Raw genomic sequence first — 13,156 nt, 5'->3', positions numbered from 1 at the left:
TGAAGCTTCCTTTCCCTGCATGCAAATGAGTTGCTGCAGACAGCTCGTGTTGCATGAAGCTGTCTTTTATTTTGGTGATAAAAGACCCCGGGACTTGTTTAATCCTTCTCTGTCTCTCTCAATGGACTCACTGGCTCCAAACTTCAGCGTTGGCTCTGGGGAGGAAAAACTGGAGAGATTATTAATATGGACACCACGGCTTCATCAGGGCAGGGGAGTGGAAATGAAGCGCGTCAGGGCTGGCTGCGGAGCAGGGAGGTCGGGGGAGAAGGGTCCCTCGTGGCTTCGATGCCCTGTACCTGGCACCACTGTCTTCACAGAAGATGGGGGACCTGTCCATCTCTGGGTGTTCTGCTGGCCATGCAGGGTGGTATCAGAGGAAAAGGAGATTTTTGCATCCTGCTCACGTAGAAAGCCAGTAGATGCTTCTGCCATGAGCTCTGTGAGGTGGGGAATTACTTTGCAGGACTCTGATGTTGAAATGGCCTCTGTCTTGCCAGCAGAACAAACCTCAGCATCCAGCATGTCCTCCAAGCTGGCTTGGCTTTTACTGGCCTACAGACAAATACCTTTTTCTCCGCTAATCAGAGCTCAGTTGCTCGGGATAGTTTGTTTTAAGATAAAGTTCTGTTTTGGAGTAAATTGCCAGTTGCTATGTTTTCATGGCTGCCTGCCTGCATGGAAGAGCTGACCACTTCCCCAGCCCTGGGATGACTCTCAACCGCACCCAGCTCCTTTTTACAGGGTATTTTTATTTTTCAGCAGAACGTAGGCAAATGTGAAAATAAATCGGTGTGCTTCAATCCTGGTAACCGCTCTGCAGCTCCTTCCCATCACGTTCCTTGTTTTGGGGTTTAACGAAGGACACTCTCCCATCCTTGCAGCCTTTCCTTCTCCCAAAGTATTTCAGCTCTGCAATAGTTTGTCTCCTTTCCTGGTAGGATTTCAGGGCTCATTGGCCAAAATACTTTTACAGCGTGGAGCCAGCTACCCCTTTAGATTAGGAATAACAGTTATGATTGTATTAATTTAGGAGGCAAAAGCGTTTTTCAGTTTTATTTCTGTGGGTGTAAAAAAAAAAAAAAAAAAAAAACAAACCACCTGAACAAACCCTACCTCAAACCCACCCCACAACCTGTTCAGAGTCAGATGCTTGATGCTTCAGTGGAAAAAAACAGGTTAAGCCAAAACAAATCAGAACTGAGTGTTCAGGCTACAACTAAGTCTGAACTGCAGCACTATATTTAAACATGGTATTTTTGTATTTTAATAATTAACCACTGGGAAAGAACAGCCTCAAAAACTGTAGTGTAGGCTATTTTCAAGGTATTTTATCTTCCAGCCCCATCTTGGTGCTGTAGGGTGCAGCTGAGGACCAGTTGCAGAGGACAGGAATGCTTTAAAGCACTCATTCTCTCTTTGGGCTTGTGTCCTTCCCCTGTATTCTTAGCTTTGCAACCTCCTAACAGCTAAATCAAGATGATCAGCAATAAAATGGGGTTTGACTTGGTGTGTGACTTGGGAGAGTGTTTTCCTTTCATGGAGAGCCGAGGGCATGAAGCAGGATTTCCTTTTGCATTAATTGTAATACAGTTTTGGCTGTGCATAACCATGACCGCCTCCAGATCAAACCGATGTTTAGCAAAGGACGGGTTGTGAAAGGCAATCCTTTGCATGTGATTATTTCATTTCCATTCAGTTTTATACAGCACAAGGCAATTCCCTGCTTTTGAGGAAAAGTTCGTGAATGGTTTAGTGCTGAAGAAGCACCTGCAAGCCCTCACCGCTGTGTTTTGACTGCAGAGTTGTCAGTGCTGGGGTCTGAACCTTGAAAAGCATCAAGTCTCTCTCCTATTAGGGGAGGGCAGTGCGATGGAAACAAGTGAACTTGGCCTGGCACTCAATTAATTTGCAGTTTGAATCCAGATATGGAAAAGGGATGCAGGGAAGGAAGCAAATTTTTCACGGTGTCAGACCTGCCCTGGGCAGGGGAACTCATCCTGTCTGAGAGCAGAGCGGGTTGTGATCTGAATTCACATTGTCCTCTCGTCTGCAGCTTTGAGTGCCCGTTACCTCTGTGCATGGGGGAGAAGTTGCTTTCTGGAACCTCTTATCTACATTTAGAGGAAAAGATGGGGAGAGTGCTTTTATCCTGCACCATCCTCTCCAGGGCCATAGTACTGCAGCAGGCATTGCTTTTTCCCAGAAGCAGCAGAGCAGAGGAGCTGACCTTTCTTAAAATCAAGTTAAAACTCTCGTTCTTCATCCTGCATTGGGAAAGAGCAAAACTGGGTAAGGGTGGAAGAGGGCATCCAGGCATGGAGTGCAGTGGGGAGGGCGAAATGCTGGGAAATAAATGGGACTTTTTTGTAATGAGCATCAGGTGGGAGGGAGCTTACCTGGCTCTTGCCAAATAGTGTTCAGAGTCACAGCTCTGACCAAAGAGGGGCCGCAAATGTGGGGTTTGAATCTGCCACGGAAACATGCTCTTGTGCTCTTTGCCTTTCCCAGCAGCGCCGGCAGCAGTCCCCGCACGTCTTCAGAGCTGGGTCCGGGCACAGCGTAAGAGATCTGCAAAGCGCTTTGCCTCTGTTGCTGGGAGACAGTCGGAGGGAACTGGGGCTGCTTGAACAAACATGCTTTTCTCCTCGCCTCCTCTCTTCCCTCCCTCCCCACCTATTTTTATTTATTTTTTTTCCTCTTGGTGACTGGTTATAGGAAAAGCTTGGCTGGAACCAAGTGATTCTTGCTCCAAATGATCCCATGAGACTAAAGAACCTCACAGCCTTCCAGATCCGCTGAAGTAAACATCTTTCAGATAAAGATCCCAGACAGTAGGTACAAGAGCGGCTCCAGCTTAGAAATGTACCTTGTAATGAAGCTAATTGACATAAATCTTCAAAGCTTAATGCCCTTAAAACTTCTGGAGCTTGAACTGAATTGACCTCAAGACCCAATTCTGCCGCGAGCCCTCAGGGTTGTGGCAGTATCCCAGCAATCCTGCCCAGCTCGGGTTCGGTGCTGCCTGTGGAAGTGAATAAAACAGGCAGTACCAAAGCCCTTGGTCTTATTTGGAAATGAGGCTTGTTTTGCACCATCCCTGTATTTCCCTCCGGTCTCGCATGGCCTTTATGTCCTGATGACACATAAGGGCACCATGAAATTCCAAGGCTTTGCTGGGGAGCATTTGCTGCTTCGGAAGGGCAAAAGCAGATAAAGCAGGTGGTTCTTGCCAAAACGGTGACTGGCAAAAATGTGCATCGTGAGACCCAAGTTACCTCTGGGTTCCAGTCAGTAACCTCTGAGAAATACGAGGCAGTTGATACTTGTCAGTTATTTCACATTGTCTACAGGCTCGAGCAGAAGCTGCTGCATCGCTCACGCGTCCTTCAGGCTCCACCACAACTAATGAGAAGTGGAAAAGTTTTTTAAAACCAAGCCCGTGGAGAGGAGTGGGGCTGGTGGAGTGAAGGTGACTGCCCCAGATGCCTTGGAAACGGTTAAAAGGCGTCATTGGGGTAGAAGCAAAACTCAGCATCACAAGGCAGGCTTTAAATTCAGTTTTTTTCCTCTTAACTGGTTCCAGTTTAGCTGATCCCACACTTCTGTTGCTGATACTGCAGAGTTGCTGATTTACACAAGAGCTTTAGGTTAGCTGAGAAAAAAACCCGACTTTTTCTTGCAGTTTTCAAAGCTATATTTCTGGGGCTTCCTTATTCAGCCACAGTGAGTCTAAATAGCAAGATCAGATGACACGATGACTAGCCATGTAATTTTTATCTGAAGCAATGGCTAGTGATGTGAGCAGCTACAAAATGAACCACCCTGTCTGTGTTTGATTTTTGTCATTTAAGGGCTGCCTCTGTCCACTTGAAATCGGGCTATTTTTGCCTTTTACGTGGCCTCATCCTTTTTTAGTGCATCCTTTTAAACTTCAGTTAAAGCGCAAAAATCCCATTTCTTGTACAGCTAGCTGGCAGTTTTTGATTAAAGTTCTGAGTGACTTCTCTAAGTAAAAGCTTTCATGTCCCAGGCTATCATATCAGTTCTCCTTTGTCATTTTTACTCCTACGAAACAGGGGATCTGATCACTCATCCTGTCGCCCCGTTAGTGACTGTTAACCCTTGTGTCAGCGTTTGATGGTGTCTGGTTTTTGTCCGAGACCTGCACGGCTCCAGCAGCCCGATGGAGAGCCCAGCCTTGGGGTCAGGTATCTCCTGGCTGTTTTAGTGAAGGTCACGTTCAAGTTCTGGCTGAGTCCAGGGACAGAAGAGCAATAAACACTTTTGCCTTATGTACGGCAGGACCTGTGCGTCCAGCGACTTCAAAACCCTTCCTTTAACCAAAATCTCTTTTTAGAACACACTTTACTTCTTTTCCTTACATGGTTTAATTCTGAATACTTTTTTTTTTCCAGAGTGGTCTTCAAAGCTCCCAGTAAGCTAGCATTAACTGTATTTCAAACCCTGTAGAAGTGCTTGTCCTCATGGTTTTCTAGGGGCAGAGGATCCACATCCCTAATGACTCTTCTGTAGATCGCCTGAATGCCTTCTCCCTGGTGAGATTTAATGCTGCAAGGGCACTGCCTGTCTGCTCCCCCACAAACAGGAAGGACTTTATTGGAGATCTGACTTGGCAGGAGCCTTTTAAGACTGTCTATTTTTTTTTTTTGTTTCACCAAAAACACCCTCCCTAGTGGAGTTCAGCTTCAAGCTGCCACTGGTATTGAACGGAAGGCAAACTCCCGGCCCCTCGCAGCGTTTTCAGGAGCCCCACTCACTGGCCGGGCAGTTTTGGGAGCTCATGCAGCTGCACCAAGCAAAGCATCATGCTGGGATGCTGGGGGGGTCCAGGAAAACTTGGACTCCTTCCCCAAATCTATCCTTAAAAGACCAGAAAAAAAAAATAAAGGAAGCTGTGTAAGGGTTGAAGTTTATTTCTCCCCCACTCTCTGTTGCCAGTCAATGTATCGGCTTTGCCTTCAGCAGCAACTGCTCTCAAGTGCCTCACAGGAGTATTTTCTTGGGAGATTTCTGTTCAGGAATCTCTCACTGGGGGCCCTTTTTTAATTTTTTTTTTTTTTTTTTTTAAATTTTCTGCTTGATTATAGATTGAAGACTGGGGTAAGCAACCAGACCTGAGCCTCTTCAGTGTCTCATTGCTCTTTGGAAAATAGTGGGCTTTAGAGCTTTAGATTATTGGAAATTCTGAATTGACTAACTGAGGTACAATTTATCAGGTCTTTCATCTTAACAGAATTAACCTAGTAATTGTCAGTGTCAGTTTTTCCTCTGCAGCATTGCTTTAGAAAGCCTCAATTTACAAATTGTGCTCAAGAATTGGTTTTGAAAAGTTTCTATTTTCATTTAGAAAGTATCCTGGAGGCTGTATAAAAATTGCAACTTGCATTAATTATTTTTTTTTGTGTGTAAATGCAGTTATTTATATGCAACTCTTAAGTGGACACCATCTCAGGCAGTAGTTTTTACCTTTTTTCTTACTTGCATGAGGTTTGCCTTGAGCTATTGACTGAATCGCTTAAATCAGGGGATGGAATTGTCTTTAGCTCCCTCTCCTGGGTAGTTAAGGCATTTGCCCCCATGATGCTGCTTTTGCAAACTTGATCTATTTTCAAACTCTTTCTAAGCATCTCTGCTCTCAGTGGCAGCGGTGAGGAGCGCAGCGTACATGCACAGGATTGGGAAATGTGATGGGTTAAAAAAACAAAACAAAAATACCCAACAAAACCCGGACTGAGGTGAAGCCAAGTTTCCTTGCCGCATGCTGTGAAAGAGTTAGTGACCTGCATTGCTCAGGCTTTGCTGCTGGTGAAGATGGGGCTGCATGTTTGCACAGGGTGAGCTGAGGAGTTTGGGGTTCCTTTCTTCTGAGTTTTGTGCTCCACAGGGATGGTTTTGTTGGAGCTGTTTCTTTTCAGGCACTGGCAGGTTGTGGAAGGGAAGGCTCTGTGGAGTCCCAACCTCTCCGCATCCCTTCTGAGTCATCCATCCTTACGAAGACTTTTCCAGACAAGGTGTTAAGGGTACCTTTTCTGTGTCAGAGGTATCTTAACATCTTTTCTTGGATTTCTTCAGCAGTCACATGGCAGATGAAATCCTGGGGCTGCCTTTAACTTTTCCTCAGGCTTTATGAATAATACAGCGTGTGCTTCTTTTTTTTTTTTCTTTATTTTCAGATTGAGAAAATCATGAGTTCCATCGGCGAAGGCATTGACTTTTCTCAGGAGCAGCAGAGGATCTCAGGTAGTGTACCCAGCTCGTGTGTGTCCGTCTTGGTTGTGCTCTGGACAAAAACAGGGTGCAGGCTCCTGTGGTCAGATCTTTTTAACCTGCTTTGGCTCCCAGAAGGGAGAGGAAGGCTCTGGCACATCAGGAGCAGACCTCGGCTTCCCAGCCTAATGCTTGATACTGCTACCAGCAATTTTAATTCAATACTCCCCTAGGTAGATTCATTTAATTTTATATAATGCAGCTGCTCTTCCCTCCCAGCAGGCTTTTGGGGGAAATGGGCTGGGTGAAGAGCATTGCAGCTGGTACCCCCAGCCTGATGGGGAAGGTGGGGGACCCTGATTACCCCAGTATTGATTAATACTCACCCAGTGACAGCAATGTGTGTGTGTGTGTGTGTGTAGGGGGTCTTTTTTCTAGTTGAAACTGCCTGTTAATAAATTTTGGGGCATAGTATTACTGTTTAGGATATGGTAAATTTTGTGGTGACATTTTACACCTTTGAATAGCTTTAAACAAAGACTTATTGCTGAGAATTGTGGGGTTTTTATTGGTGCCTTCCAATACCTGAAGTGACTTCTTATAGTCCTTCCCTTTAGGTGGAGATGAGAGTTGCTGGTTTGTGTGAGGGGTCTGGGGTGCTTCTTGTGCTCTTCAGCAAGCTTGCAGCAGTAAAACCAGCTCCAGAGTGGCTGGCTCGCTGCCCCGGCTCACACAGCCCAACAGCCACTGTGCTCTGATACTTCTCTGAGTCTTTGCTCAATGTGTAGGAGGAAGATCAGGTTTTTTGCACGTACAAAAAAAATCTCATTTGCAGCTGAAAGATAGTGTAAAGACTCCAGCCAGTATCCTAGGGACAGAAATTTTCCTGATCTTCTGGCTCCTACAATTACTGTTGTTCTCAACATAGCCTCTGAGAAAGTCGAACTGATTGCTTACAGTTCTCTCCTGCCTTTCAGAATATGTTTGTCTCAAGTTTCTGTTCTTCTCTGGTGGATAACAACAAAATTTTCCTTAAGCAGCCAGTCTGGAACAGAGCTGCTGCATATTTGTCTTCTGGCTGGTCTCACAATCCCCACAACAGTCTTGCTTTTGTTTCAAATACATAATGCAGTAGCAAGATGCTCTTTTTTTTTTTCTGGCTTTTTTTCATTATGTAAGTGTGGGTCTGTCCCTTTGGAAATGAGCAGAACCTCTCTATAGCCCTCCACATTCTAGTATTTTGTTCTTTAAGGCTCACAAAATCCTTTCAGCGCTCGGACGATGGGATGGGAATTTTGTACGTAGAATTGTACATCAGACTATAACCAAGATGTCAAATATCCGTGTTATCTCCACGGGAATTCACCCATCCCAGTGGCACGTTCACTGCTGGGTTCAGAGCTGCTGCACGGGCTCGGAGGGGCTGTGTGGTGAGGCACGGTGGGGTTTGGGGTGCGCTGGGTTGTGTGAGGTGTCCCTTGGAGGCTGTTTGTATTTCACAGATTAAGGAACGTTTCCTGGGGACCAGGAATGCTTGAGCAAAGCCTGTGTGGGGCAAAGGGTCCTGCTCAGGCAGTTTGTCTTAACTGGAGCTTACCAAGGGCCAGGTTTTAGTTTGGTTGGAATAGAATAAGGTGTAAAGAGGAGCTTCTGCCACCCAGCCTCTAAAACAAACTGTCCAGAGTAGCTGGCGTGTTGCAGTGATTTTCCAGCAAAACTGCTGTTTTTCTGCAGCCCATAAAATGTTTTTGCCAGAATATTGTAACGTTTTTTCTCCAACTTTCCACCTGTAAAACTCTAGATGCCGTATTGTTGCTTCAAGTCAGATAAAATTCACGACAATTTCTTTTTCTATATATTTCACCTACATACTTCTATGACCTTGAAGTATATAGTTTTATAATTTTATAATAAAACTTCATAAATAGTGAGACAGTTTAGTTCAGCATTTTGTCTTTGCTTTTTCTAATTTCCATAAAACAAGGTGAAGAAGCAATCATAGTGTCATTTAGTGCATTGATTTTCCTCAAACAGAGCAACATCCTCCTCCAGCCATGTTTGCAACTATTATAACTCTTATCTCCGCAATGCAGCATCAGAGCGACGGGAAACAATCCTGGGTTAAAACACTCTCATTTCCATAAATGTTGTAAGTAGAGGCAGCTGGGATGTGGGGAATAGCAAACCCTGTGAAGAGTTTGTGTTCAGGATCCGGACTGGAGCAGCAGAGAGAACCAAGTCTCAGTTAAAAATCTTTCTCCATTGCTCCTGCAGCAACCTCGCTGCACGCATTGGCTCGGCACATTAAACACGATCGTTTTGCCATTTTACCAGCTTTTTTCTATACTTCTTGTGCCTCCTTTTGAGGAGAGTAGATGTGAAGGGGAGGTGGAACTAATAGAGGAAGGACTCTTTGATATCAGTGTAAAAGTCCCTAGATGTGTCTCCATGCTGTTTGCAGAGCAAGGAAACAACCTGCCCCGTTCCCAGCTGAGTGTCTCAACGCTTCTACATTTCCAAGCTGCTTGGGAGGTTTATTTTAATTCTTCTCTTCTGGGGAAGCAGCTTCACTTTGGAAACCAGCAGTTTGTTAAGGAACCTGCCCTCTGCGCTGCTGCAGGCAGAGCTGTGGGTCCTCGGGAGCGTTGTCTCCTGTATGGAGCCGACTCTGCGGCCTTCAAGGGAGGAGATAATTGCTTGGCTTTAATGGTGCCTTTTGAAACAGCTGTTTGTAGTGAGACAGAACGTATGGAGCTTGATTAAATGGATGCTGATGAACTCTGCTGTCTAGGGCCTGAAGGTGCCTAAATATCATGTACTGCTCAAGGGTTTTAGAAAATCTACATCTGGAAAATGTTGTCGTAGGAAATGCTTTCTGATGGTGGGACCAGTTCAGCTGTGGCAGTGCTGTCCTCTGGGATACTCCTGTGCTGACCAAGTGCCACCATCCCAATAGCCAGGAACAGTCCTGCCGGTTTGGGGACACGTCCTTCTCCCAGTGCCTCTTGGATTTCTGCGGGGGGGAGGATCATCCTCCCCAGCCACTTCTGTTAGGGCAGTGGCTGTGCTGAGAGCAGGACTGGGGTGGTGCCAGTTGCAGGTCAGCACGGGTGTCGTGGTGGCCGTGCCCTTTGCTTGTGGTTCGTCTGCCACGTGCCTCAACTTGGATGATGCCAGGCTTTTTCTGAGTATTCCTGTAGGAACAGATAGCCTCTAAACAAGGCTGCTTGCAGGAGAGGTGCTTCCCCCCTGTACTTTAAGGATGAATTCCCTTCTCTGCCTTTAAATCAGCAGCAAAGACAAAAGCAGAACTTGAGAGCTTGTCTGCCGTTACTGCAGCGTGATGGAGGATGCTGGAGAGCTGCCACCGCGAGGGGTTCTGTCCTTTTAAATCCTTCACCTCCAAACTGCTGCAGCTGAACTGCTCCGGGTGGGCAGTGTCTCCTCTTGATGAGATGCTAATACGTGTCCGCACACGCTGCTCATGCTTGCCATAATAAAGCTTATCTCGTATCCACTTGTCACTTGGGTTTTTGCTTTGGTGAGGAGGAATCCACCGTGCATTCCCAGTGGGAGTTTAACCTGTGCCCGCCCTAGATACAACGTACTGATTAGGGCTTATGTTTTCTAGGGTCAAATGGCTTTGCAGAGGGATGCAGAACGCTGTGTAGTTTTTAGTCTGATCCGACAGCAACTGTTTAACATCCTGCCTTATGACAAGCCCTCCCCTCCCCAAGCCGGGCCGTAGCTGTAGCAGCATGTGTGATGGATCAATATCTTTAGTGAAGAGGCCTAACATGGAGGGGAGAGGAGGAGCCAGCTCTTCAGCAAAAGCTGCCGTTGTGCAGGGAGTTTTCAGCAAAATGGACACCCGTCTCTGGAAGCGGGCAGACCCAGGAGCTGCCTTGTCCTTAAGCCGAGTATCTTCCTGCAGGCTCTGCTGTGTTCCGCTCGGTTTGGGGTCCCTCGTAGGCAGATCAGCTGCTGTACATAGTCCCTGTTTCTCCTTCCTTTCCTACGAGTGCAGCCAGCCAGAGAGCGGGCAGTGCTGTGCCAGCCCCTGCTGTGAGGATGAAGGGTGGCCTGGGGTGCGTGTGCCCTTATGTTTTTGTTTTCTAGCAGTGTTTAGCTTTTGCTCCTCAGGGCTTTGTTAGGGCTGTTTTAATGCTTCGGATCACATCCCAAATGTGCAGGGAGCTGCAGGGAACTCTCCAAATGCTCTCACATCCTCAAAAACGGGTGGACTCTGAGGGTGTGGGGACTCCAGACGAGTTTGGTGTCTGGAATCACTAATTTGTCTGTAAAGGTAAAATGCCTCGCTTGGCGGTTACTGCGGAGAGAAGTACGGTTGGAGTCTGTTTGTGCAGGCAGTTACTGTGTACAACTGATTTGTGTCTGGGGAAAGCAGGGACCCCTGGAGTCATGCTGGAACAGACGCTTAGTTTCAGGTCCCTGCCATGCCCCAGACTTCCCGTACAATTTTGGGCAAATAGCTGGTTTCTGTACCGTAAAGCTTTTCTCCATAAAACAGGGTAAAAAAACTTCCGTGTCTTGCTGTGGTGTTACAGATGAGCACGTTAAACTTCTGAAGCCCCTGGATGATACGTTAATTAGATGTATCCTGACATCTTTCTAGAATTTGAGGCTAGAATCTATTTCTTGGCCAACAGGTTTGACCCTCTGATTTCCTGGTAGAGCCTGTAATAAAGTCTTTCAAATGTATTTCCCAAGGGTGGGGTGGTACAGGCGGGAGGAGAGGAGAAGTCTGTCACTGATTTTTTGAGGTTGGGGAATCAAGGAACAACATCTCTTAAAGGATACTGGATTCCACCTAACCTTTGCCTTAAAGGTTTTTTTGGCCTGGGAGCAGACGTTTGTGTTCAGTCTGTCTCTCTCTGCATGTGTGTTTTGCAGTCACCGGTTCATTTAGCTCCAGTAACCCACTTCTGATCATCTCTTCCTTCCAGATGTGAGTCAGAGGAGTAGGGGAGTACAGGTCTCGCAGCAGAAACTCAACCCCACTGCACTGCAGCGTCTTGCCTCACTCTGGCTTTGAACAAGAAACCTGTGTGTTGCTCCCTGGGTTACGGTGATTTGTCGGGCAGCGTTTCTCTCCCCAAAACCAGAGGAGATGAGTGGTCTCTGCTCAATAAATCAGCTTGTTGCAGGCAGGAGGCATGCTGCACTGGACAGGGCATGCATTTGGGTTGGTGACTTTGCCGTTGACTTAAGACATGAGGAACGTGCTTGGTGTTTTACTTGACAAAAGAGGGAGAAATCTGTTAGCAATCTGCATTTGGCTAATTGCTCTTAGTTCCAGTAAAGTTGGATGCTGGCTGTGTTTCTTGTATCTGATAGCATTAATGACTACATCCTCCTTGCCTATCCATCTTGCCTAATGCACTGACTGACTTTACAGCCCCCTCAGTGGATTTAAGGACTTTGAGCTGATGATGTCCCTAGTTGTGGCAATAACTGCCTGACTTGGTTCTCTTGCACGCTCACTTTGTGTCTGGACAGTGGTTTCATCAACACATACGCTCGTGTGTTCAGGCTGCAGCAGGTCACGTTGAACTGTTTCCAGTTTCTGTGAGCAAACAGGGTGATGCTTTTTCTTCGGCGTGGCCCACATACTTATTCCGTCCTCCAAACAGACTCAAACTTTGCACTGAAGGTCATTATTAAAACAATAACTTGGACCTTTCTGAGCCCTGGTAGCCCTCTCCCTTTCCTGTTTTCTTTGAAGCATGCTGTGTTACTTGAAAAATGTCTTGCAAGAGGAACTGAATGGCTTGGCTTGCTCTCTTTGCAACTTTTAAATACTCTAATTATTTCTAACTACACTCTGTTGACTGTTTCCCCTTTGCCATCTGCAGACCTTTTAAAGGTGGGATTCCTAAAATGTGAAGCATAAGGAGAAGGGTGGACCTGAGAATTAGGAGTTTGTTTCCATCAGAAGTTGTGATTGGGCTCTTGCTGAGGGGCACAGTGACTGTGATTCATTTGTTCTTGTGTCCTCCTTGTAACATGCAAATATCAAGCGTGTTTTGGGCTTATTTACTTTCAGCCTAGGATGTTTTGGGCATCTGTTCTCTTCGTTTTCTTTTCAAAGCAAACCCCTCCATTCCTCTCCCTCCAGATACCTACCCCCTGCTTCGTTCTGTCTTGATTTGAAGTGGTTTTAAAAACAGAAAACCTGCACTTGGTGTCACTGTAGGTTTCCCCCTTAAAAGCAGAAATACATTTATGAGTGTACAAAGTACACTCTATGCTGAGTAGAGTAAATAATTTTTTAAAACAAAATTCAGGAGCTCAGAGGAAGGAACTGCTGTGGTTTCATTCCCCCTGCCAATTCCCTGGCTGCTTCCAGAAATGCTGTAGTAGGCAGCAAGCAGTTTCCTCACCTCTCTCTCGATAAATTAAATATGAGCCAGCCACAAATCACTTGGAACTGTCAAAGCAGACCTGTAACATCATTTTTTGAAAACCCAAGCTGTGTAGTCCATCATTGAGTAAATATTGAGAAGTCAGTCATTTCCACTAGAGAGTTATAAAGCTGCTGTCTCCCTCCCCTCTCCTGCAGCTTCTGCTGCGAAGGTTGCTCGCTGCTCGTACAGTGGATGGAAAAGCTGGGAGGGGTAAGAGGATGAAGAGAAGGGAGGGACAGGCAGTGCGAGAGCAGGAGACAGGACTGAGAGTGGAACAGCAAGCGTGGAGCTCGCTGCCTTCAGACAAAGCACGCCGCTGCAGCGCTCTGCAAGGACGCACAATCGCTGGGTGAGGGGACGCGGCTGCCTGGCTGCTGCCGAGGATCGGCGGAAGGGAAGGATGGAGACCCCGGGCGAGCGGGAGCTTGTTGCATGAATTCCAGGTTTAGATGCTGCCCTTCTGCACAGGCTGTGGTAGGGGAGGGAGACGGAAACCT

At 46.5% G+C, this 13,156-nt stretch overlaps 1 protein-coding gene across 12 annotated transcripts in view; it reads left to right on the top strand.

The window, feature by feature from the left end:
* The window catches only part of ANKS1A (ankyrin repeat and sterile alpha motif domain containing 1A), a 127,397-nt gene that overhangs the window by 65,299 nt on the left and 48,942 nt on the right, over positions 1-13,156 (top strand). For all 12 annotated transcript variants that reach the window (XM_074850434.1, XM_074850437.1, XM_074850436.1 and 9 more), the window contains one exon: positions 6,198-6,264. In XM_074850434.1, the coding sequence (XP_074706535.1) occupies positions 6,198-6,264 (67 nt within the window). The remainder of the gene's footprint in view (positions 1-6,197; positions 6,265-13,156) is intronic.

This window comes from Strix aluco, chromosome 25 (genome assembly GCF_031877795.1).
Source record: "Strix aluco isolate bStrAlu1 chromosome 25, bStrAlu1.hap1, whole genome shotgun sequence".
Classification (NCBI taxonomy): domain Eukaryota; kingdom Metazoa; phylum Chordata; class Aves; order Strigiformes; family Strigidae; genus Strix; species Strix aluco.
The sequence above is the reverse complement of the archived record's forward strand: the minus strand, read 5'-3'. Positions and strand labels throughout refer to the sequence as shown.